This window comes from Amia ocellicauda, chromosome 16 (assembly GCF_036373705.1).
Source record: "Amia ocellicauda isolate fAmiCal2 chromosome 16, fAmiCal2.hap1, whole genome shotgun sequence".
NCBI lineage: Eukaryota > Metazoa > Chordata > Actinopteri > Amiiformes > Amiidae > Amia > Amia ocellicauda.
Window position 1 is genome coordinate 5,743,379 of NC_089865.1, and position 27,399 is coordinate 5,770,777.

Consider the following 27,399-nt stretch of genomic DNA (forward strand, 5'->3'; position numbering starts at 1 on the left):
TCTGATATAACAGATCGGAGGGAGCGGCGTCCCATTCATTCTCCTCCCGGCACATAGAGAGCTGTAAATAGGTTGTTTTTATGTGTAAATAACATATTAAAACTCTGCATTAGCTGTGTCCTTTGATAGAGAGGAAATTGTTACAAATAAATAACAGTGGACAGGAATGTAAAATAGGGGAGACTTAATAGAGCGGGCTGGCGTTCGCGGCGGTGGGCATGACTAAAGTGACAAGATTCGCGAGCCAATTGTAAACTACACGCTGACAGTAAAGTGCTGTAACAAGGCAGTATATTAACAATGGCTGGGGAGAGCCGAGACCTGCTGCTACACTCACCGGGTTCAAGGACTTTGCCTTTTCGATAGTGGTAATTTGCCGTCAGCTTATGCTGCATATTCACTTATCCAGGATCCATAATCGCAATACTAATGCACATTAATGTGGTAACTGATTGCTCTGTCTTTATCGTCCGCCAGATGCTTTTTCTCAGATGATATTGAAGTTGTGCACTTGGAATTTCTAGATCCTGCTGGACTTAGCTAGACGGCGCTTTTTTTCAATAACTGGCCACAAAGTCTTGAAGGCTTCCTTTTTTCTTTAAGTTTATAGAAAAAACTGATCAATTGCCAAAATGATTCAGACTGCACTTGATATGATATTGATTGGTGGACACTCAATGCTGTATCACATACCTACTGCTTTTTACTGTATACCCTGCACTGCCCATAGAGTCATTTTCATAGTCATTTTCTGAATTGGTTTCTTCACCACGGTATGTACTACCTGGTGCACGTGATTCTCATTTTTAATCTCATATTTTACTGTCACCCCAAGTATTTCAAGATGACGAACAAATTAAAATTCCTCCTGGTGCACTAACTCTGTAAAACCATTCCACCCTTTTCTCCAGTCTACAGTTTTACTGCTTAACAGCACATTGTGATTTGAAATGGACCTTTAGTTTAGTGAGATCCCCTTTCCCCGAGACAGACAATCATAGGAGCCTCCCTACACATCCAGCATAATCAAAACCAGATCGCACCGCTCCCCTTTGGGTGCCGAGTGCTTGACACGCAGTCTCCCGTGCTGCCTGTATCTCAGAGCGGTTCATACCGTATAATCTCTTCCAGTTGAAAAGTAAAAACCTTAAGAAGCTGGAATGCAGACAGTAATTTTAGGGGGTTAAGGGATGTTTTCATAAAATTAAAAGCAAGGCTATCAAACTCCACAGAAGAGGTCACCCTGAAAGGACTTACTGTGCCACATGTGCTCATTTTAAAGGTTTAGTCCTCATATACCAAAGAGTCAATTGTCTAAATAAATACCTTCATGCCTGGCATATTTCAAAATAGGCTATAGCACATTTAATCCAATTACTGGTTTGAGAGCCAGAACAACATAGAAGTTTAATTAAAGGAACTTTTCAACTGTACAGTTGTACACAATTAGCACTGTTTAAGGATTTTAAAACACCCAATCATATTCAGATCACTAATTTATCAATGGACCAGTTGATTTATATTTCATTGGATGTGGTTTCAGTGTTTATGAAATATTAAGATGGAAAAGAAATACAGACGTTCCAAAACAGTTCTTGATTTTTGAAAACAGCATGATTTCTGAGAAATGTTTCTGCGATCAAAATTAAAACATGATCATGTTGTCATTTGCAGGTATTTCCCAGATACTTCCTTTAAATAGTCATTTGTTTTCTATGGAAAGGGAATAGCAGATATTGAATTTAAAGCATGTGAAATAAACCACTGAGGATTCTGATCTGAAACTCAATTTCTGTCTTGTGTCGTACATTTCCACTTTAAATAAATAAAGAAAACAATCTTTGCAAACCACCTCTCAGTGACATCATTGCGGGAAATAATCCTGGCTGCTTTTTAATCACAGCAGGTCTAACCCTTTTTACCTGCTTATTACAGAACACATTCTTGGTTTCGGTTAACCAATACCCCAGTCTGCCTGTATCACTGCCCTCAGTTAGGGTAATTAATTTTTTTGGCAACAAATTAAAAATTGAGACACACTTTTTTTTATTATTATTATTTTTTGCAAGAAAACATGGACGCCGGAGCCCTTCGTCTATAAAAACTGATCTTCGTAGCCAAATTTCAATGAGTAATGGAATTATGTGAAATTTCAGACTTGGGGGGGAAGCTGTCATCATTAAAAAGGATTAATGCCATTCCAATCTGATTCAAAAGTAGGACGTCCTATTTAAAAATGTCCCATTCATTACATGCATAATGTCACAGTGGTCTGCAAGTGCACTGTGTTTCTCTCTTTTTCCAAGTGAAATGGTCTCCAGCGAGTTTGGTGAAAAAACAAGACATTCCCCAGCCAACTTTGCTGGTGCCGAAAAAAAAAAATCACAAACGGATTCAATTGTGCCAACTTAAATAAACAAGTAAAAACACTGCTTTAACATGTCCTGAAACTCTATAGACACAGCCCGAGGAATTGAACACATCAAAAGCTGTTTTCTATCAAAGTAAAATTCATCCTCATTTGCTTCTTGGTTTAAAAAAATAACTTTCCCTCAACTTTTAACACATATTTTTTTAAATGAGGTTTAATTAAGTCTCTATCATCAGATTGGGTGGACATTGTGGCCAAATACATCAATATTATTTTTTTCCAGTCTAATTATATATTCAGTCACCAGTATAATTGAATAAACACATATGAACTAAATCAGAATTGCACTGAACGGTATTTCAGATTATATATTTTGGCAGTTTTTTGGGTGGGAAACGTAGTTAGTGAAGGAAATGAATGTCCCATTTTCATCCATGCCTTTAATAAACAATTAATGACCATTACTATATTATGGCAGGCCACCAAGCTCTTCATTAAACTGTATAATATCAGACATCAGATTACCATTTCAAAGGTGGCTTTCAATCGGCATCTTTGTCAATCTCACAAGGACTCTGTGTCGTCCACTCCACTACCAGTTAGTTTAACTTATTTATTACTATATACTCTGGAGGTAAGAACAAGGTCTTTAAATCTCATTATGCAATTCTTTCATCATGCATGCTCTGACATCTTTTAAACTCTGTTTTTATACTCTTATTGGACAAGCAGAAATTCCATGTAAAAATGAGCAACTGTTACTTTTTGTTAAATTAAAAAAAACATATCTTTAACAATGTAAAAGTGTCAACCTTTGATTAGTATTTCACACATTTATTTGTAATAACAGTTTAAGATCCTGGTTCACAAGTGTGTTGTTGGAACGTTGACAACCTTAAATGCTGTTCTGTGTGCAATTAGTAAACTGCTTTACTGATGAGCAATATTACACCTTTACAAAGCTTCATATCAAGGGGAGCAGGTATTATTGTAGCAAACAGGCATCAAATACTAGCAGTATGAACATCAAACACATTTATGATATTGCAGCTGTACTTCTGAGAAAAATAATAATTTCAATTTGCAGCAACATTTTCTGTTTTGTTTCCAAATGTGTCTGCTAATTCAACTTCCTCCACATACATATTTAATTATTTCTGTAATTCAAAAGCCAAATAGGAACAAGACTATTTTATTGGACTGTAAATATATATATGCATGCATATGTATATATATATATATATATATATATATATATATATATATATATATATATATAAACATATATATATGTATATATAAATTTAAAAAAGGTTTGGTCGGGGGGGTGGAGTAGTCACACTGAGTAGCATATTTCATTCTCATCCATTCCTTTAATGAACAATTAATGACTATTACTTTATTATGGCAGGCCACCAAGATCTTCATTAAACTGTAAAAATGCCATAATATCAGACATCAGATTACCATTTCAAAGGTGGCTTTCAATTGGCATGTTTGTCAATCTCACAAGGACTCTGTGTCGTCTCATCCAGAGTCCACTCCACTACCAGTTAGTTTAACTTATTTATTACTATATACTCTGGAGGTAAGAACAAGGTCTTTAAATCTCATTATGCAATTCTTTCATCATGCATGCTCTGACATCTTTAAAACATGCATTCTCTCAGTTTTTATACCCTTATTGTACAAGCACAAACTACATGTAAAAAAAGCAACTGTTACTTTTAATTAATGTCAGAATACACTTGGACTTGTGAATGTAAACCTTTCATTATATTTTAACCCATTAACTTTTCATTATACCAAAAGATCCTGATCTATTAGTGTCCTGTTCTAATGGAATGTCATGTTTTTTTGTTTTCCTGTTTTAATACTACTTTGCCGAAGATAAGCATCCTGCTGTCTGTGTGTCACCGCTTTACAGCTGCTGCATCTCAAGGGAAACTGGCGTTTGTGGAGCAAGTGGTTGATGGAGTTACATAAAGAATTACATGCAAATTCAGGAATTTGGTAACACTACATGAGCACTACTGATAAATCGAGTTGCAAACTACAGCATAACATTATGCTTAGTCACCAAATATGAATATTAATTTGCAATAGTTTTCTCCCTCTGCTTTAGGCATGAAACATCACTCTACTCTCTATATTTACAATCTGAAGTTATACAATTGCTTTTTGAAATCCGGGCCAATAGTTGGCACTGGAGCAAACAGCTCAGTAGGTGTCTTAATTCTTCCCATGTTATCCTCCATGTAATTAGATGATGTAAACAGGCCAGTTTAAACATTGTCTAAATGTAATTGAAGAAATGCCATTTCTATAGGGCCCTTGTTTTCCATATCTAGAAGCAGTGTCTTACCTCTCGCTATGGCTGAGGGAGACGACTTCTTGGCAATGTCTGAGAAGCCATTTCCATCGATGGTTGATACCTTACTCTCTTTCTTCTCTGTAGCAGTCTGAGCTGAAGTCTCCATCGTAGATGGTAATAACTCAGCAAGAAAGAAAACCTAAACACAGAAAGATTATAGTCACATTTTAGAAAACTTGTTTATGGACAACAAAATAGGAACCATTTACGTTTTTTGATGATTATTATTTAGATTTTAAAAAATGATTTTGAATGATGTCATTTTGAGGAACACAATTTAAAATCTTTATAGTCAGTTTGGAAGGAAAATAAAATCTGTCTGAGAGAATCTACTCAAATGAGCCAGCAGAGGGAGCTTTTAACACTAGCAGGCTTTGAGACACAAAGCTGTAGACATTGTTAAACATAGACCCAAGGCTACAAGTAAACGCAAGCAACAACATCGCCTAACAATGGATAGTAAAACTAATTAAAATTAAACTCAGGGTATTGTTCAATTCCAAAACATTACTGTAGCTGACCACTGGAAATAAACATACTTGTGATGTTAAAATGAGTAAAATGAGGAAAGGTGTTCAGAATGTAGAATGTTCAGAATGCTGAAGATACCAAAGACCATTAAAGACAACTAGAGGCAAATTAATTATTAAAATAATTCTGGATCACAGGAGCATATTCATGTCAGGATCATTTCTGTGCATCACACAGTGGAAGCCCCCGAAAACGTGTGATAGGTAACCATTCGATGACACTTCTGACAATACAAACACAAATCCCCCCTCTCCCGTAATGTCGGAGACTTATAAATAATTATCCCCTGTTAATCTGACTCCTTCTGTGGTTCCTGACAGAACCCAGGTCCAACTTGGTATTTAAAAAAGATGTGTATTTGAAAAACAATACTAAGCAATTAACAGAACAAGGCCTGGCCTGTCGATCTTACTCCAGCTCTATCAACATGTTTATACACTCATCTAAATGGATGATGACTTGGCAACAGGCCGCTTGTGGAACCTACGAGATTATCCGTGGTGCAGTGCAAACAAGTGAAGGTTTTGGCTGAAAGAAAACATCATTCCAAGCCCTCTTGTTCTGTTATCCCAGTGTAGCAGGCTAAGTTTGCTTTTTATTTAAAAGGAGGCTTAGCGCTGTATATAACCTTAAGTGGACTCGTCTGAATAGTTTCAAATCTATATATATAGCTAGATAGATGAATATAGATTTCATTTTAGTGTTGGGAAAGAAAACAAATCCCTGGTATGTAAATGCTTTTATGGTGTTTTATCACATTGAAGTGTTTAATTGCTGAAACATACTTGCTGAAAGACAACAGAGCTAAAGAGTGTGTTCTGTGCTTTTTTCTCAGGGAGAAGAGTGAAAGTAAACACAGCGAAAGAATAGGTAGGTCTGCATGGGAGAAGCAATCTCTAGATCTGCTGCAAAGAAAGCTCAGATTTGTAATGGTAAGAATGTGACAGGGGGTTTAAAGATGTACTTTTCCCCTTAATACATTTTGTGATGCAACCGAAATATACGCAGATATTTTGCTGATGCTACAATAATAGCACATACCCTGTTTACAATTAAGGTTGGAATTGTTTTTATGATAGAAAAAGCCACCTTACAAATGCATACAATTTGTGTATTCTTTGGTAAAGCACTTTGGACAATAACCAAAACAGCGCATCCCTTCAGGTTGTGTGTTTCATTCTTGCTCGGGTTCAGAGCCTAGGGTAAGGCTGATTTGCTCTCATTCTTATACCTTGAACAAAAGCAGCATGCACGTGTAGAAGTGTTCAGGCTGCAGTCAGCAGTAAAAGAGCTCTGTTTGATATTTCCCAGCTCTGGCAGATCTCTGATGCCTTTGATGTGCTCCATACCTGTGGGAGGATCTGCACCATGAAGAGATCCCTCGGTAACAACTGGAATGTGAAGGTCTGTCTGGGGTGAAGCTTTTGAGCCACGAGCGTTTGAGGTAGCAGCAGCAGATTCATCTACTCTTGTAATCTACATTTTATTTAGGATCCTTTTAAAAACATGTTTGTTTTAGCTGATTTACAGTCATCTAATTTATAATTGAGTGAGTGCACATAACAGGGCTTCACCGATACTCTGTGCATATTTTATAGTATCAGTGAGGCCCAGCACAATTATTTACAAAATAATTAAAAACATTCATATATATGTTTTAAATTATGTTCTGCCGCTTACTTCAGCATCATGCAAGTGCAGAAAGACATGCTGATCTAATTAAACTTAAAGATAGAATGCGTTTAATGAGCAGATCAAGGTGAACATTTGGCCATGTGATATTGAGGGTGAAGAAACCGCACCCTCTCTCCCTGCACCCTTCGTGACGTCGGCCTGACGTCAGAGTCTGGACTGGAGTGAGCGGGGCGGAGCTTAACGCGTTCAGTGGATCACTGCAGCGTCATCATTCTGCGCAGTACGCAATCTTTACTGGTCAGATTGTAGTTGGAAAGAATGCAGACTGCCGTAGCATTTGGTAATAATAACAATAATAGTAATTTGTAATTTATCTTATCTCCTAGTGTTAATCTACTTCAGTAATTAATTAACAGGCGCCGAAACATTTTCTCGTTGTACCATATAATCATATTAAATATCGATTATTTTTTGTATTATCTTTGCGACTCCATCAACATAAACATTAAAAAATATCTACAACTGCTTACCTACCTATATTTACATTATTTACATGCACTCCTAATTTAACGCAAAGGACCCTGGGACTTCCGCACTAAAACACTTCCGCATTCGTTGTTTGTGCACTCCGTCGGTCAGGCTCCTCCTCCCGTCCCCTAAGTGTTGCGACAGCCCTCAAAATGGCCACCGTAGTACATCCGCCCCGCAAGGGAAGGTAATGAGCGAGCAAGTGTGCGATTTGGGACGCTGCCTAGTTGTGTAATGTGGGATTACATTGTAATTTGACAGCTGCTCTTTAGATATCAGCTGTACACCTGTTCATCAGGGTGGCAGGCGGCCAGGTGTGTTTAATGCAGTGTCAAAAGGTTGTGTTTACGTTTGCCTTACACTTGCTAATTATATGTTCTGTTGTAATTTAAAATGTTCACATGTAACTCTATAAATACACTTATTTATGATGGCTGCTATTTCTACTGCTGCTATTTATTTTTACAATTATACAGTGTAATTCTCCATAAGTAGATGTTTATAAAGCCACCATTACACAGTACTGCCTGTTTTCCACTAGACATCCCTTGCATGTAACTTTAGTATATTTTTGCAATTTAGTCCCTATTTTTAAGTGTCCATTTTAGATATTTGTTCACCTTCTTTGGGGCTACCCTACTTTAGTTTAGGAATTCCTGGGTGCACCCACGATCATAGATGTAGACACATTTTTCAATTCCTTAAATGTGCTTTTCATGCAGCACGGCCGTCTTGGTGAAGCGCAGACGAACAGCAGTCTTGATGCCCTCTCCGTGAAGCCAGTCGGCCGCATTTCTGCCAAGGTAAGCCGATTAGAAGTGGGTAGCTAACAGGGTTAGAAGGCATCTGTTTCTGATTTCCACAGCCAAGAGTGAAGTCCTTCCCATTCTGTCACTGGCATGTAATTCACAATGTTTACTTCAAACCCGATGCAAAGAAAATGGGTTGGAACACCTCGCCTGCTTCCCTTATGGTCCTTTTGTTACTGGGTCCATCCATACGTCGCTTCCACCAGCAACTGTCCGGACTATTGGGATCAAACTGCTACAGTGGGAGTAGTAAAGTTTCCCTCTATACATTGTAAAGTGTATTTCACACACTGGGCTTGTTTCTACGAGGTGTTTAACCTTGTTTGCAGGGTCTGAACATTACATGGATGGTAGAAATGCAAAGGCTACTTCAGTTACAGTTCATACAAACAAAAGGCACTGATTTAGGTTTTAGGTTTGGGAGGTAAACATATAAGATGTTTTTTTTAAGAGCCCACTCATTTGTTACCCCTATAAATGTTCCAAACATTTGACAGAATAAATCAATTTATCTGACCAGAGGGGAAACATTTTTATTTGGAAAAGAGCAGCATTTTCACATGAAATAACAATATGTGTTTAGCCTGATTTGTTTCAGTATTAAAAAAAAAAAAAAGTCAAAAGCATCTAGTTTTTATTAGTGTAAATGTCTCAGTTAATTAAAAATAAATCATTCACGTTTCATTTTGGTGCAAAACCCATTGATAAATGTATTGTTTTTGCTTTATTTAGTTTTTTCACATAACCTAAGGACTTGTTAAATAATCCGAGCATTTATAATAAATGTCTTACATTGCATATTACAGGTTGCCTTTAAAGGACTACTGTAGAGAGGAATTATGATTACAGCACATGATTGATTAGGAAATAGGCACTATACCTCATTGAACATTTTATTCAAACAACATGGTGATTTGTCAAAAAAAAAGTCTCTGTACTTCAGATGTTATAACAGCTGTATTTGTTTATAAAGAAAACTGGAAATCCCCAAAGACCAGGTTAGATCTTTCACTCAACGAAAAGCAAGCAGTGCACTGAGACCCGTTGAGACTGAAAAAATCTCCCCGTTCTGGCCCTGAGGAGCAGCCACAAATGTTTCCTCAACGGCTGAGGAGAGGTTGGCCGGTGACAGGGAAGCTGGGGGACTGATGGGACAGTACAGGTGTCAGGAACTAAATAAACAGATGGTAGAGAAAGCAAACAAACAACGAGAGGACTTTTTGCACTCTAGTCGGAGGAGCTGCCAAGCGTGGTGCACAAATGAGATCATTCTCCAGCTCACGTGATTCAAAGCAGAAGAACAAGGAGAGTGCTTCTGGGGATAATCCCTACCCCTGCCCGTTCACATTCACTTTCACTAGCAGAGGAAGATGTCTTTTGTGACTCGTAGAACTTGTCCTAAGCGGAGATGATTAGGAGAAAAATGTGATTGTGATTGTGATTTCCAAAAGTTGCCTAATGACACGTACTTTCCAGCTCTTCTGTTTTCGTATAGATCATAATTTCTTGGCCATTCTTTTGCTAAACATTGGTGGAGTTTAGTTAAGTCCTTGAAGTAAGGTTTGTGATTGCACTGTTTAAATCCTAATTCACTGCATATATTCCCATTAGTCTGAAGATTGCACATTTCAGTTTAAGTAAAGAACTGTACAAAGATGATTAGAATATCTGTAGATTTTCACATTTATAAAGTTAAAGTGTGAATATATAAATTAGAAAAAAACAACAACAATGAAATACTCTTTCGGTGTCAAGCTGTATCGCCCCTGGTCTGAAAATCAGTCTTATAAAAGGAGTTTTGCACGTTTTGCATTTTACAAGGGCTTAATTGCTTACGTATGCCCCTCTGATGTTATTGCTCTGTAGATATTTATTTGCCTTAAGCAACTATTCCTTTTTTACCATGGCGTCTAAAAACAACCATAGCTTAACACTAATATCCAGCTTTTTTTAGAAGCTATTTTGTCTGGAATGGTCAGTCAGCATGACAACAGGAGGTGTGGAGGTAATATAAACTGCTTCTGTAAGATAACAGTAAATAAACTCTGAGGGTCTGCTTAAACAGGGCTTGAATAGACAGTTTGTGGTGGAGCTCGAAGGGTTGAAGAATTCAGGATGAATAACAATAAAGAAAAGCTGAAGTCTGGCAACTATTAAAGGCAATGTAGTTCCTACCCCCACATGCAATGCTGTACCTCTCTCCTAAGGTTACCCTTCAGGCGAGACTCCAGTACTCCTTTTTTTTTTTTCCTTTCTTCTAAATATTTTGAAGCCATAAATATCCAAGAACAGTTTCTGCATCGGATCATTTTGGCAAATCTGTAAGTCAATTTTCAATGTTGTTTTTAAAAGAATTTTTTTGTTAAGATGCCAGTTTAGAGAAATACCCTCTACGCCCCCATCCCCCCCAACACACACACTGAGTCTCTCACTGTTCCTAACATTACAAATGAATGAGCTTTCACATAGCAAGCTGAAAGCATACCTTCTACTACAAGAACAGGCAGACATAAAAGACTCGACACAGACAGCCAAATCCCATTTTTATGATAAAAATCAGATCCTTGCACAGACATGCATATGAGGCAAAAAAAATAAGCCTCTTTTTCTGAGCAGTTACCTTCTTTCCTGCAGAAAGATAGCGGAGTAATTATGCCCTATAAAATAGGAATCAGATGTTTCTACCTTTTTCCGTGCATTAAGGCCATTTATTGTTATAAACATACTTTGGCCTCTTAAAGTCTCCCCTTTCAGCTCATACATGCTCCTCTTTGACTAATCAACGAGGCGTTGCTGCCTGATGAAATATGATTACATTTTTCTAACGTTAAGTCATAAATGCAGCATGAAATCACCCCAATCGTGAGTTTGTAAAGTATTAGCTCTGGGTCTCTCCAGTTAACCTCCTGTTAGAAAAGATTTGGGATCTGAATGCATGACAGCTTTGACCGTTCTCTTTATTGCCGTAATCACTTTGAAGAGAGTGACATAACAGGTGTGAGAGCAATTCTTCACACGGCTCTTTAAAAGTGATAAGCACAGACCATAAATGTAGAGCAATTTAAGCCTTTTTTTTTTTTTAAACTGTCAACTCTTCAAGAGGGACCTGCATCTTTTAGAAATACGACGTTTTAGAAAAGTGGAACAGTCGACATACCTGTCTGGGCATTTCCCAACCCAGTTAATAAAACTATTGAACTCAATCAAACATTTCCCCTAAACAAATGGTGCGGATCAACAAAGACATTTGTCTCTCTTAACATGCGTTTTATCCAGTGTCATCGGGGGAACAAAATACTTCCCTTAAATCTTTAAATTTAGTTAAGGATGTGGCATCCCGATCCTCACAATCTCTCAAGCGTTTGGGCTACCAAATGGTTGTTTACCAGTGTCCTTGAGATTGCCATGACATGACAGTATCTCCCCCACCATCTTATAAAATGTGTCTGTCACCACAACAGACGAGCAAAAGAACGCAGGGCAATAATTCAGTGTCGCTTTTTAAGATTTGCTTACACAGCATACAAATAAAAAGGTCCAAAGATGATTTCACTCCAATTAAATCTTTACTGTACAAACATGTTTTAGTACAGCAGCTTAGTGCTGTTGATTTCTGATTACCCTTAATTTAGTTGATGATTAGTGTAAATGAACACATTAAGCTCGCAATGAGTTGGTTAATGGTCTGTACTGCTTTTATATGTATCCTGAGTAATTACTGGGTAGAGTCTTGTGGATTTTTTTTTTTTTTTAAGAACATGTAATAATGTAGAGGAATAAACAAGGCAGATTTGTGTTACTCTATGTTGTTCAACCTCAGTGACTGGGTGTTTGAGAATACAAATTAAATTGTGTGTAGATTACTTTTATTGAAAACACTGCTTAAAACAGCTACATCTTTGTTCTGTCATACAATTACCATGTGCATGTAATAGGTAAAACTAAGATCGACTGAAACACAATCTCAGTTACACTCCCGATGATATACCTTTCTAATCCCCATGAGGTGGTCTGAATTGTAGTGATTGTAAACATTCCTCTAGTTTGGAAATGGCTCTGCGAAAACGGATGCGATTTTCAGAGAAACTGCAGAAAGTCAGCACTTACAAATCATAATTAACCTTTGCTGAAATGTGACCTTTAATCAGGATCATTCAAAAGCAGCCGTGGTTGCCGTTATGAACCTGAACAGAGCTTCATTTAGACATCAAAGCGCGTTATGAAACGGCAATTAATGAGCTCATCTCCTCAAAATGCGTTTGAACACATTGCATGTGCTGAAGCATTGTATTAAAAGAAATGCGTGTTTGTTTTGCCACTTCACCTCATTACAAGGGTGCCTCAACTACTGTTCAAAAGCCGGCCTCTCAGCCTAACTGAGGAGGAATGCAAATAGATATCAGAGAGCCCTCTTGTTTGAAGATGCTCAGTGTCCTTCTGTGTTTTCTTTCTTAGTCACAGCAGTTTAGGCCAGGTAAGGTTTCAACTCCCCCTCCCCCCCCCGAACAGCAAACAACTGAGAATGTTTAGCAAACCCCCTTCCTCTCTGCCGTATTTTGTCTTTTGATATACCGGCTCACATATCAAAGATTTGGATGGTGTAGAGATGAGATCATGTGCTCCTTCTATAGCCAGAATGTAAAAGAAAATGTAATGATTGTGAGATTTGTATTTTTATTACATGAGATGCTGATTGACCTAACTGAAGTGTACTACAGATCTGGGCAGTTTGTATTCATAATATTAATTGCAACTCCCTAATGGAATGACCCACACTTTTATTTTACATTTCATTACAATAAACTTTTTAAAGGAATGTGTTTTTTTGAATTGGCAGCTCTTACAGTAAAGACGTGTTTAAAGTACAGAAATGCTTCATCACTGACATACTCATGCTGCATATAGTCACCCTAATCAATATCCTGACTAAACACATTTTTCCTGTTCTCTGGTTGACATAGTTCCTTTGGACTGAGGTCAATCTCTTCCTTGTTTGCGGTTGGAACAGTTTCATATTTGGTATTTCGTTTTCAAAACAGCAAGTATCACCGAAAACCCATTCAGTCAAAGGCACAAAATCACTCGGTTGGGTTTTGTGGCATGAGAGAATCTTCTCCCAGGTGTGTTGATAGTCATTCAAACTGCCTCTGAGAAACACTGTGTATAACATGCTCACAATGTAAACCCCATTACATACCAAAGCCACAGCCATCGGGGGTGCCCCTCTGCTTTGAGACCGGGTGAAAGAAATAGTGTCTTTTCAGGGAATGCCACATTCTTTGAGAAGTGGTTGGAAACTGCAACAATTACCAAACCAGCCCTCAATGCATGACTGGATCACAATGACGATCCTATACAGTCTAGGAAGCTGCTCAATAGGCTTGATTTAGTTGGGCAATGTACTGGAGCTAAAGCTTGAGGGGGCCTTCCTGAGCTGCTCTGGTCTCTGCCTGATTCGGGTTTTTTTTTTTTACCAGCCATATCAGGGTGTAATTTCTATGTAACCCAGCGATTCTATGCAGTTAGGCAAGACAATTAGGAGGGGAAACAAAGCTGAATCTGACAGTTGTAGATCAGTCCCTTAACCTATACAATGTAAATCATCAAAGTAGTCCCTCTTGCTTTTCCTCTTCTGTACATGACATTCTTGTAATTATTTTGCAGGAACAGTTTTCACAGCAAGGAGCCTGAAAAAGCCAGGCCAACAAATACTGGAGCTAATGTTTCTCTAGGACAGAAAAAAAATCAGTTTAAGGGCTATTAGTCAGTCCCCACATAGAAAATTATAAGGTCATAGCTGTTTAATTTGCAGGTGGACAGCTGCTGGGTTATGATATTCCCCATCACATCCCCCTACAGACAGCGCTGCCCGAGTCAGCGGAGGTATTCAGCTAGCCCACAGTCCAGCCCATTTCCTGTATAAAAAGCAACCAGTTCATTCAGACAAAATGCAGCTGGTTTCGAAAAGCCAGGTTTACCACTGTGGCTAGACCACTGTAGACTTCCTCTTTAACTTTTTAAGGGTACTGTGAAAACCTTTAATTTAGCTTTTTTCCCCTTTCTTCATGTCTTTCCAATAACAAAACTTGTCTCCCATATATCATTGTCATAAGTCCCTTGGTGATGTTGTGACAGAATACTTAGGGGAAACAATATATCAACCTACACTGAAGGATTCCAAATGATTGTGTACAATTGCACAGAGAGAGGCTAAATATGACCTGAGGAATGTAAAATGTGAGAAATACCATAATTAGTCCTGCTGCTTAGACAAAGAAAGAAATGTTCTTTTTCTCCTATCAAACATAATTTCGGTACACGATGAGAATTTGTTTCCACATTCCGAGCGGAGAAATGAGGTGCAGCTCATCACAGCGGATGAGTAACTACATCCTAAAGCTTATCTCATTGAGTAAACACAGAACTAGCCGTCAACTAAATAGATCACTTTGACCCAACTATAAGGGGTCACGTTGTTAACTCATACTCTCCGCTTTGGAAAAAAGAAAAAACATCCAACACATTCACTCCAGATATGTTTGTCTGCGTTTTCATATCAAAGAATTTGTTTTTATTTTGTGGCTGTTATCATGAATTCTTTTATCCTGCCATTATTAATAAATAATCATTACATGGGTTTGGCTTGTCACTGCATTAGACTTATGCAAGCATGCGCATTCTTTGTTTTTGGAGTTAACATCTTCTTTCAATTTACACTGAGGTTTAAATCCTCCTGCCAAAGAATATATCACACCCCTAAGTATTTTTTAGATGTTCCTAAATTAAATCAATAAAAGAAACCCACGTTTTTCTTTTAAGTTAACGTTATGCCGTATAAATCTGGCTGATGTCTCTTATTATAATTTAAATATGTTTAAGCGATCCATTTTTGTATTTGTAGTGCTAACAGATTTCCTTGGAGTTGTGCGTTCGATTTAGAAAACAAAAAAGCCACAAACATAGACAATGAGAGAAATGAAAGAAGTCTTCTTGAAATTATGCTCCAATATAGCTTCCATTAGCTGTGGTTTTGATGTCACTGTAATCTCTGCAGTTTGTTTACAAGGACCTTTCGAACAGATTAGAGTGCCCTGCTTTGTATAAACTGACATTTCAGTTCAGGGCAAAGTTTTCCATGCTTCACTTAAGTTTGGCCTCACTAAACACAATATGCATTCTACCTGTTAACTGGTTTCAATAGAACAGCAGGGTCCAATCTAATTAATTTAAAGACAAAAGTGATCAGATTTCCTGAGAACTGGCATACCTCTTTGGCATCTAGCGAACTCGGGTTACAGCCCTTGCTAACATGTGGAGACTCCACTTAATAAGCAGCCGAGAGACTGACAGTCAGTTCCTGCAGCAGCTTGAGAAGCTCCGAATGGCCAGCTGTGATTAGTTTCATATAAAGCATCGGTCCTCTGACGCTACATTGCTGAAGTTTTGTGTTTCGGGGGACTTAAGCTTTTTGGAAACAAAAACCAAGGCGGTGGTTTGGCATCGGCGAGGAAACATCGACAGTGCAACTTGTTGCCGACAAAGTCTCTTGGTATTTGACCAAATTAACACACGACTACTTAATAATGCATTCGGAAAGCGACCGCAGTACTCCATAGCAAGGCTTTGTTAAGAATGCAGACTAAAAGTTGAAATGAAAGTGAGAGACTTCAAGGTTTTCTTTCCAGATGAGCAGGCCAGAGGGGCCTGAAGGCTGTGTTTTGTTGGCCTCCATGAGAAAGGAGGGAAGTTTGTGAAAGGCAGGAGGAGTCCTTTGGATACGAACGCACCCCCTGCAAGTAAGTGCAATATCCTGTGGGTGATCTCCTTGGGCCCCGTGAATGTCAAACAGATGTTAAGTTCACAGTCTTCACCAAAGTGGTGGAAAGAAATCCCTTGCAGTTGGATTTGCGCTGTCTCTCTGAATAAACCAGCATAATAACTACTTTAAGCGAGTGCCAAATGGCGCGTCAGACCAAACTGAGCCAGAATGAGCAGTTAAAAATAAAGGCCAGAGCCCTAAACCTAAATTATATTCTCGTATAAGCCTTGAAAAAAAGTGTAGAAGTTTTCTGTGAACTCAAGTTTGAACAAAACTGAATCCTAATGTTTCATCCTCCGAGGCGCTAAGGTGCACAGGCCATTTTAGATTTTAATTTATTTATTTTTTAAAGATACCATTTGGTCGGTGAAAGTAACCAAATGGTTTAATGGGGAGGCCTGCTTTTCCATGCTGAAACCTTTTGTGCATTCAAGGAACAAAGGCAAATGTTACTGACTTTTGTCCGGTTTTAGTGTCAGTGATCACTTTTATCAAGGTATTCAGCGAAGAGAAATGTCTGACAGTAGGATGAAAGGGTTCTTAAAAAAGCTGAGAACTCTGTTTGACATATGACAACTAGCACAAAAAAACAGTTATGAAAGAATATTATGATCAGTAGCTCACTGTGACATGTCTTCAAACACAACTGGTCCAATTGCTCCGATGCCAACCGTTTTCGTTTCCAGACACACATTTATAGTTATTTTTCAGAATTTCGAAACACGGGGAATCTGTCATCTAATTATCGAAACCGAAACAGAGAGAAGTCAAAAACAATTCATTTCATTCATTATGAAGGAAGTTAGCATGTGGCATAGCAAATCAGAATATTTACATTTTGTCTGACTTTTATATTTAACCTCTATCTATCTTCGTAAGAATAGCCATGTGCATTTAAATGCTTTTGAAACTTGGCATTTTGTAATGTTATTACTAAAGTATGCTTTTTTTTTTTAACACATTTTTCATTACCTTCATATTTATTTATTTTTACCACTAAAGCCACCATCGCCACAAGTCGTTTTTTTTCACCCCCAATTACACCATATCCTGGCTATAAGGAGCCTGGCTGATTCAATTTAATTTTGTATTTTACTTTATGGGGACTTCAATGAGATGCCAATTGATCTGCTTGAGTGAGTGGCCTTTCAAAAATGCTCATAGGTCTTAGTTTGAAATAGTTTGTGGCTTGAATCTCAAAATGTTTTTCTCATTGCAATTCTGCATTCCTCCAGCAAAGTTCAGGTGTCGGCTGAGTGGCCAACGTGATTAAACAACAGCCATCGAATATTACTCCTCACAGTATAATGGTGTCTGATCAGCTTGGGGTCCTGCCATTCCTGGCCCCAGCGAGAGCTTACGTCCATATGTTCTGCACACTAACACCATTTGCCAGCTTTTTTTTTCTGTTTTTTTAATCCATCTTAGTTAAGCTTTCGAATACCAATTGAGTTGCCGTAAGCAGTCAATTACATTAGTCAGTTCTATGTCAATTGTTTCCTCTGTCAGATCACAGACCACAGTTGTGATAATGGAGAGAGTCTTGAATCTCTGACCTGTGTGAAGTTTGCTTTAGAGAAGGGAAGAGGAATAATTCAGGCTGCTCCAAATAACACCTCTTAAAGTGTTAAGTAATTGACAGGCAAAGGCTCCAGTACACATAATAAAAGGTGTTTAGCTATTCATCAGGAAATTATAATTGGGCCTGCAACTTGATGACAAAAGCACACCGATCCTTCCATTTAATGCTTAACTTAACCTATCAATTAACTCCCTTTCTCTGCACTATTAGTGAGAGGTAGTGGGAAACGTATTGCCAAAATGATTGCTTTAAAAGCCTTTCTGCCCTTGTCGTAACCATTTCTCTAGTTTACCAGGCTGAACTGTCAAACAGCAGCTGACTTTAATTTACCTTAAAGGAAGTACTAATAGAAGCAGACATTGGAGAAAACCTTCTGGGGTTATAAGCTTGAGTTATAGGGTACCAGGAACTCTGATGGACTAGAAAATGAAGATTGCAATCACAGCTAATAATCCTCTGGTTTCCAGTGAGTGAAGAGTCCAAGGCGGCCTTCATCAGCGCGTTGACCTGCAGTGTTTTCCGTGTAGGCTGTGCTGTCGATGGTGTGGGGGGTTTTGATTGCTAAAGACTAACACATGGTGCTTGAGTACCACATGCTAGGCCCGTCTTCTAGTCTGTCAGTAAGGAGTCTGTGGTCTGGCATGGTTTCACTACTTTTCAATTTCATCATAACGTATGGACATAATGAGTAACACATCTCCCAATGAGTACAATGCAACGGGGACAGAATATTCCTTTGTGTGCGCGTGAGGGCAGAAATAGGCTCGAACATACAACATTTTCATTTCTGAGGTTTCCCTACCAATCTTCAAATTGTAAACAGTTAATTATTTTGAACGATTTTTAGTTTTGTTGTGCTTTTCATTTCTTTCCAAGATCGGTCTGTTTCTGCAGTTCAAAGTGACTGGAAACAAGCAAAACTCTATAAATGGTGAGTGCATATTACAGAAAAATGTAATAAAAACCTCCTAATGTTGTGATGGTTGATCAACCAGTTAAACTTGGCCCGTGAAGATTTCACATCGAATCTCCGAATATAGCTATCTAAGAGCAATTGCATAAATAAACCATAGTTTCCAGTGATGGATCCAGGAGAAAGCTTTGAGGCTCAGATGACCAAGACTCCATCCAGATTTTTTAATTGGGAGTGTTATCGGAATAACTTTTAATGATAAAAAAACAGGTCCCCCATAAGAACCCCCTGGTTTCATATCTGCTGGAAGGAAACTCACTGAATTATCTTGCTGGCTTGAATTAAAACTGCACTCATTTTCTTGTTCACCTACTCAGTACTGTAAAGGAAAATGTCAGAGGAGAAGGAACATCGTGGCTTAGTTTTTTTTCTTTTCTTTCTAATGTACTGAGGTTGACTTGGTCCTCTAATGAGCTTTTGTTTACTCGGCCACGGACTGCACACCACCCAGGCCTGACATCTTCCAGGGATGTTAAAAATGTGGCTGAGAATATGACCGTGTGGGTTGACAGTCACTGCGCAGACATTTAAGTATTGCTCCAGCCCATTGAACGGACATCTGGGACTCCTTTTCTGAAGTAGCAAAAGCAAAACGGAAAAAAAACAAACATCGGAATGCTAACCATTGTTTATTTTAGATTAGGGAATTAAATAAATACAATTCTGCGCGAGTGTACTCGGCTATACCCCCCGTGACCTTCTAAATGCGTCTGACCCCAGAATGAGTCAAAGCCAGTAATGAAATGCATACTATACACACAGTATGTAAAAACTGTGTACAAGATGTTAACTGTTTGTTTTTCTTTTTATTATCTGAGGTGGCTAGTTGGGAGCTGAGGGTGATAAAATCAGTCGAACGTTTATACGCTGCAATCAGTGGCTTGTCGGCCTGCAGTTTTCACAACTCTCAACTTAACGCAGTGCAGTCAACAGAAAATTGTAGTTTCCTGTAGGTTCAATCAGTGTTCAACAAACTGAACATCTTATGGGTAAATAAGTATGGTTTAATGAACAATATGTATTAAACTGAATTAGACTAACCAAAATGAAAGGCGTGAATACTTTCACATCTAAAACTGTACTACAAAAACGAGCAATGTCACTTTCCCCAATTCTCTTCTGAAACCCCAGTAACAGAAATATGGCACATTAACAACGGGTGATCAATTACATCAAAGGCACCAATGTGACAATACGTTTCCTAAATAAATGATCTGAGGGGTTAGATAAGCTTGGCTGGGAAATAGGAGAAAGAACATCTGCGTTGTCTTTTCTTATCAAAGAGTGTGGTTTCAAAGACAGCATCCAGTTGTTTCTTGTAGGATACTAGGCCGGGCCTATTGAAGGTTTGGGATCCATCAAAAGAACATAATACATATGTGTCATTTGGCAGCAGTTGTTAGCTTACATGTATGGCTCACTGTTACTCTTTCATTGTGGACTGCCAAAACCTTTTGTTTCCCTTAAATGTAATTCGCAAGTTGCACTTCAACTTTCACTCCTCTGTGACCTCACAATCTGAAGTGAGCAAGCCGTGTGCTTAGTCTCCCAGATTACATATCATCCGTTTCACAGCCACTTCTCACCCATACGCACGCCACTGCAGTCTCCCTGATTTACATACCATATCCATATCATGAAACATTCAATTATACATAAACGAGCCCAAAAAGAATCAGGTAGTATAAGTTTAAGATATAGTTCCCTAAACCAGAACTATTACTAAACCTTATACCAGTCATATCTCAACATTTCCCAGTGTGTACGTTTTTGATAATTTGTTCTAAAGTATTTATTCTTCATTCTCAACATCTGTGATCAGCTGTTTATATTTTCTTAAACAAGTTTTCCCCCCCGCCTGCACCTTATAAATTATGAATGTGACTTAATCTAGTCCAAATTCACCCTTAAGTCCAGAGTGGTATGAATGTGGGGAACAGGAAATGATCTTGAACATCTTATACTCTTCCAAAAAATGTCCTGAAGCTTTTCAGTACAAAGGTTTTTGTGAACATCTTTAAGCTGTGCATTCTCGACATCTTCTAAGAATTGGTGGGGAAAAAAACAATGAGACGGTGCACATGTGGGTGCAAAATTAATGCAGCCGTGTTAATAACTGGAACAGACCAACACTATTAGTTTGTATCTCGCATCTAACTTCAACATTTTTGATGTAGCCAAGATGTGCGAGGACTGTAGTTTATATGAATATAATCAGGGATTAGCTCAGTGAGATCAAAGATGTTGCCAAAGTTTTGGATCAGCCAAACACAAAGTGTATGTAGGCTGAGAAAAACAATCTAATAACCCATTTCCCGCCATCTGTTATTTTTCCAGTGTACAAAGATAGCTCTCTTATAATATGTCTATGAGTCTCCTGAACCTCACATACAGTTCTTCAGATTAACATAGATTACACTTCTTTTGCAAACACAACTGATTTGCATAACGACGCAAATATAACAGTCTCATATCTGGAAACACAGACTGAGGTATTTAGGTCTGGAGTGGTTCGGCCTTTTTTTAGGACTTCTCTACTGTGCAAGGCAAGCTAGTGTGTTAGTTTGAAAGCAATTCCTGCGAAATAACTGGCAATTTTACCAATTTGGGTTAAAGAGAAGGATTAATCACTGTAGGCCTAATCCTGAGCAATTAATAAGACCAATTCTGCTCAGGGATGCCATAAACCTGGACCCAAGCCAGAAAAGTTCAGACTAACTAACTGTGATTGGCTTCCGTTATGGGGAAGCCTGAGAAAATAATGTTTTTTCCCCAAATATTTTCAATATTGTCTCTTGGATCAACTTCTACCTCTACAGACAACAGTTGACCAATCGGTTCATGTTCGTGCTGAAAAGAAAAACACAATAAAATGTAAATCTAAATAAAAATAACAGGTGGGAAAGAGAGTCTAAATATTCTCTCCACCTCTGTGACAACTGCCCACACCTCGTATGACCGTTGTGCATCTTGTGTACCAAATCTGATCAAGGACACTTATTTAAACCTTATCCTTAGTCTTATTGCATTGGATTACAAATAAGCAACCTATAAGCTGGTGATAGTATCTGGAAAAAAAGACTTAATAACTCAAGAAGCGATCCAGTTCAGTGCAATCTACAGCAACGGCCCTGACAACCGGATTACCATTTGGTAATTGTGATGCCGAGTCTTTGTTTGGTTTGAAAAGTGAACTGTTTATGTTCCAGTAGTAAGGGGAAGCCTGCGAGTGTGCCGTACTACCGGTGCATCGCTGTGAGCTTAGGGGCTGCAGCTGCACGCACGGCCTAAAGAAAATATGCTCAGTGTGGCGTCTGGAGGTGGTGGGTTCTGGGAGGATATGGGAAAACAAAAATATTACCGCTCTGTGGGATACTGAAGTAATTAAAGATCTTTTTGCTTTGTGGGCAGGCAACAATGTGCTTTTGAAATCTGAAGGAAATGTTCAGTTTAAAAGCCATGCTTTTAAGTGTAAAATATGCTAATCCCATTCCTGTGAGAAGCAGGTTAACAATTTTTTCTTTTCTTAATTGTACCCGTTTTCTAGTGTACGTGGACTCTTTCTAATGACTAATGAGGTCAAACACCAGGGCTTTTATCCCCATTGCTTGGTATTTTAATGGCTTTTTAATTAAGTACTCATATCTAACTATTTACCTTTAATAGATTTTATATTTTCTTTATCTATCCCCTATGACATTACCTACTTTCATTTTATAAAAGTTAACTCTAGTTCAATACGTAACGCCACAAAAATATAAGGTGTATTTATTTTCTCTCTGATTTTTCAAACCTTGATATGAAGTACTTTTAATTCACCTCAAATACTCATGTGAGAATGATCGAGACGCCCCAGGGTCCATGACACCCTCGTAAAAATGCCGAAACGGTTTCTAGTCGTCGGGACCGTCAGAGGAGACGTGTCTGAAATGGCACCCATTGAAAGTGGAAATGAATGTGGCCACAGCTTCACATCTCTTCATTTTTACTCAAGTTCAGCACGCTGCTCAAACACACACGACACACCAGAACATCGCGGCCTTTCATCGTTGCTAATAGCCATTAAATTTCAATCAATTCAGCCTCACACAAGTGTACTTCAACCACCCTTACAGTTCTTCATGGACGGAGACATGAAGGTCCCGCCTGACATATTGCATTGTTTGCCGCACAAAGAGCCGTTGCCGATGAGTCCTGTGAGGAGGATATTGTGCCACTTCAGGAATGATGCTCTTTTCCCTCTACAGTAGTTACTCTCAGACTGGCTCTCATACGTGTGAACATGGTGTGTGTGTCTGTAGATAGATATACACATCAAATCTAAACTTTTTTTATTTTGATTATCACAATTCTTTTTACGTGATTTTTCTTTATATGTAGTACTTTTTAAAGTAAATTAATAACTAGTATTTTTTTCAAAACTAAACTTCAATAATTTTTCTTTTTACTAGAGGTGCAGGAGATTCCATAAGATTGTCAATACCTTACAAAAAAAAAGGCAGTCTACGTGTGATCTTAGTTGAGAGGAAAATAAACACATGGTGGGAATGCAGTAGATTTGGGGATGGCAGAGGGAAATGGTCTCTTTATCAGCAGCATCGTCACTGTAATCTGCTGTAGCCCTGCTGCAGCTGTGAGTCAATTAACTGGCCTAAAAAATTCAGATTTTCAGATGTCAGGTGAAACAACCAACGCCAATCTCCCAGTGAATAAAAGATGGCTAGTTTGCGGTACAATCAAAAATTGTGAAAAACTTAGCAAAATTAAGTGCCTTTAGAGTGAGCTTTTGACATGTATAAGTCTGTTGAAACTATCAGATCAGCAGAAAGCATAATTAAATAAAGGCACAGAGAGAAGGGACTTAAAAAAAGTCAAGACTAACTATTGAATGCATATCCTTCAGATGTTTTAAATTACATATGTGATGATTGAAGTATGTAATATATATGAATGAAAGATGTGTGATTTATATTCTCAAATATATATAAATAACTGTGGTAAACAGGCTATTGAAATTGGTTGAGAGGAATAGAAAGCAGATTTTTCTCAGGGGTTCATTTTGCATTTCAGACTGCCTGTTTGCAATAATGGCGAGCTTACTTTGTATCATATCCCCGTGCTGTGCTGGCACTCTGTGCTCCTGCTTAATTTTGGGAAAGCATGCCAGTTCATAACACAGACAAACTGCTTCCCACTTAAAAACTCGGCAGCGTTTTTTCAGATTAATCATCAATCAGCTCCCTTTTGAAAATTATAAATGGTGATCAGACTGCAGTTTTAATAAACTCAGTGTCAGCCTGTCTGGCCCGCTTGGGTTCGGGGGAACAAGGAATTTCTTTTCTGGGAGCATTCCACAAATGACATCTAATGCTAAATAGCTTAATTGGTCCTGTGTTCGTGTCTGTCTGGTGAAATAGCCCACTACTTGTCTTAACTTTTAAATCGACCCAGTGGGGAGTTTTACTCAGTTTTCATTCATGCTTCCCGGAGGCTCCTTCTGCGCGCCAGATTTCACTGGTATTACACAGTTTTCTGACACTTTTTAAAAAGTCCCCTTTGCAGCGTTTGGTTCATTAAATTTTCCACAGAAGAAAACCCAATCAGTAAACCCTGACTAAAAAGGAACGTGTGAAAAATGCAGCAGAATGGCGGTTGGGGAGATGAAAGTGACATCGCGATCATGGATCCCAGAGCCTGATGACCAGGGCTCTGTCCTGCTGAATAATCTGAATAGGCCATCATTTCTTTACATCTTTTCAGTCTCTTCTGCCTGACTGCTGGAACTCTTCATTCAGCACAATAGTAAATGCACTAAAACTTTTTTTTCTTATGCTAATGACCGCAATCAGGCACTCACATAAAAAACACACTTCCCACCAACTCGTCTTTCTCGAGGACTTAAATTGCCCATTTAAAACTTTTCTATCATTCTTTTTTTTTAATGTTTAAAACCATTTTATGTACTCGAGAGATTTGTTTTTCTTTTTTCCTTTCTTCCCCCTGAATTTGTTCTCCTAAGTTGGGCCTGAATATGTGTCCTAACAAGCTGGTGGTTTCCTACAATCCCTTAATAATTAATAAATAAAATAGTTCTAATTGTCTAATATTTGTGTAACTTGATTATGGAAAGGATCATAGATTAGTGGTTTCCAGTTCATCAAGGTGAACCCCAGTGCTAATACCACCCCACCCTCCCCCTTCCTAAAATAAACACATATATAAAGTAGTGATGTGTACCCAGATTCCCCCATCTTATTTAGACATTCCTAAAAGTGATCAAAGGCTAATGGCAAGTGCATACTTTGGCAAACTACACAGAGAGAGGGGCACAGTTGCATACATCATGCTTGTAATCATTACAATTCATTAAACTGTTTTGAAAAAATAAATCTACAGTAAACATGGCAGTGCTTGAACAACACAAAAAGCATGAAGTGTTTGTTGATTTTTCGGTCTGGACTGCAAACAGCAAACCGCTAGCAAGCCTACAAAGTTTCAACAATTAGCACGCTATCTTGCTGACCTCAGAGATTTAATGGGCAGCTTTTATTCGACTTAACTCCAATACTTCAGGCACAATTGTAACAATCCATGCTTACTATCTGCAAGGGCTTCAGCACCCTAATCGTTACACAGGAACTTTACCAGGTACAAAATCCTCACTTGCTCAGATCTATAGATGCACACATGGTTTTGTTTGTTTGTCATACTTCAGGAAGGTTGGGGGTGGGTTGATAATGGTATATACAAAACAATGTTAAATTACTGTTTACAAAAGGACGTTAGATTGCAAAAACTGTGCATAACAATAGTTTAGGTTGACCTAACACAAATGCATGTTTTTGTTCTGCTATTGTTTAATGTAAACGATATATAGCACTATATATAAGTTTTGGACGTTTTTAGTTAATTTCCTTTACATTTGCTTGCCTAAAAACTGGGACTTATTCTACAGCTAGGTATAGCCATTAGCCAAATACCCTGAAGTAGCTTTCTAAAAGTGAAGCAAGTTTTCTTGAGGACAAGCATACGTGTTTACTCGTTATTTAATATAATACTATAGTCAAAGTCACTCCTACACGTCTATGAACATGTTTTCAGAAAGGTATTTTTTTTATGTGTTTACCATCGTGCGAGTGTATATTTACATAGCGACATAATTCAACTATACACTACAGTTATGAGGCAAATTATAATTAAATGACAGAGTGATTCAGAGAAATAGCTTCACGCAGAAGATTACTGAAACGATGGTCTTAATCCATCACAACACCGTGAAAACTTTGGGAGCACAAGCCACTAATGAGATTGGCGCCCAAGAAGTTTTTGATCAGATCTGTTCACATATGGATCAAGTTGCCAGAGTACATTTTTGAGATTCCAGTGCCAAATTAGTTGAAAGTGCAAAGATTACTTGAAGAAAGAAGAAGAAGAAGAAAAACCTTAATGCTATACCCCCTTTTCCAATTTAGGAACTGTTTTTACAAAATATACCCAACATGATGCGAAAAACTGTTTTAAAACACAAGATCAACACAACACATAGCATGCATCAATTTCCTACTACTATAATATGAACAAGAAATCATGTAACAAGAAATGCACACATTTTAATCGCTTAAAGATTTATTTGAAAAATACATTCGTTTAGATAAAAACAACGCAGCTGACACTGTACTGGAACTACTGAAGTTGAAAACATCTTACCCTACGGACGATATCATTTATAATTATAGTAATACATGTAAATAGAAAACCGGTGGGTTTACCTACCCCTAGGATGCTGTGTAGTGTCCCTCTGACCCCGTTGTCTCTCAATGTCCAACGGATCTTAAACTGACTCACACGGTCGGATATTATTACTGGATACTTTGTAGCTCAGAGAGCAACAAGAAGTGTCCCTTTTAATGCGCAGAGAAAAGCCATCTATCTTAAATACTAAACCAGGTGAAAAGAAAAACGTTGAACAAAGTTAGATGAAACTTTGCTTTTCAGGAATCATTCATAAAGTGAAGGGAGCGGGTCCGGCTAGTGCGTCCTCGCAACTTTTACAATCCATCATCCCGAGTCAGCCAAGTTTTCGGATCCCCTTTCTTTTGCAAAATGACTCTTAGGGTTGTTTGTACAGACTCTGCAATAGCAAGAAACACGGAGACAGCCGCCGCTTCTGTCTGTCCAGCTTGTCCGAGAATCGCCTTCCAGGACAGAATCTGCAGCCCGATCTGCTCTCAATCTGATCCCTCTTTCTCTGTCTCTCCCTCTTTCTCTCTCTCCCCTCCACTTCCCTGGCGAGTTCAACCATTTGCTGCTCCAGATGGGCTGGGCTTGTGAACCCAGCAGTGAAGCTGGGGGAAAAGTTGGAGGAAAGTTTCTTTATTGTTCAATTTCGTGAGAGCTGGTTAGGAAAGCAAAGGGAAAACGCATTACTCACCAGCATGAACAATTTCTCTCTCCCTCTCTTTGTTATAGTATTGAAAGTAGGCTACATATCTGCAGGATACATAATTATGAGTTTATTATATATGTAGGCTAGATCATTATATATATATATATATATATATATATATATATATATATATATATAATATATACACTGCACATCTACAATATTGCAATTTAAAAATACTTATCGTTTGTCAGAAGTTAGGTCTTGCAAATGTGATGTGACTTATTTATACATATTTTTACAATTTATAGTTATTTATATAATCAGATACGCACATAATCCTAGCAAAAACACACAAACCCATAACATTTACATATATGCACACGCAAAC

At 38.2% G+C, this 27,399-nt stretch overlaps 1 protein-coding gene across 1 annotated transcript in view; it reads right to left on the reverse strand.

Annotated features, from left to right (window-relative positions):
• gli2a (GLI family zinc finger 2a) overlaps positions 1 to 27,049 on the reverse strand; it is a 91,538-nt gene extending 64,489 nt beyond the window's left edge. Inside the window, exons 1-2 of the mRNA XM_066687612.1 lie at positions 26,396 to 27,049; positions 4,737 to 4,884 (exon numbers count right to left, since the gene is read on the reverse strand). Coding sequence (XP_066543709.1) covers positions 4,737 to 4,851 — 115 coding nt within the window. The 5' untranslated portion in view covers positions 4,852 to 4,884; positions 26,396 to 27,049. The remainder of the gene's footprint in view (positions 1 to 4,736; positions 4,885 to 26,395) is intronic.
• Positions 27,050 to 27,399: the final 350 nt, after the last annotated feature.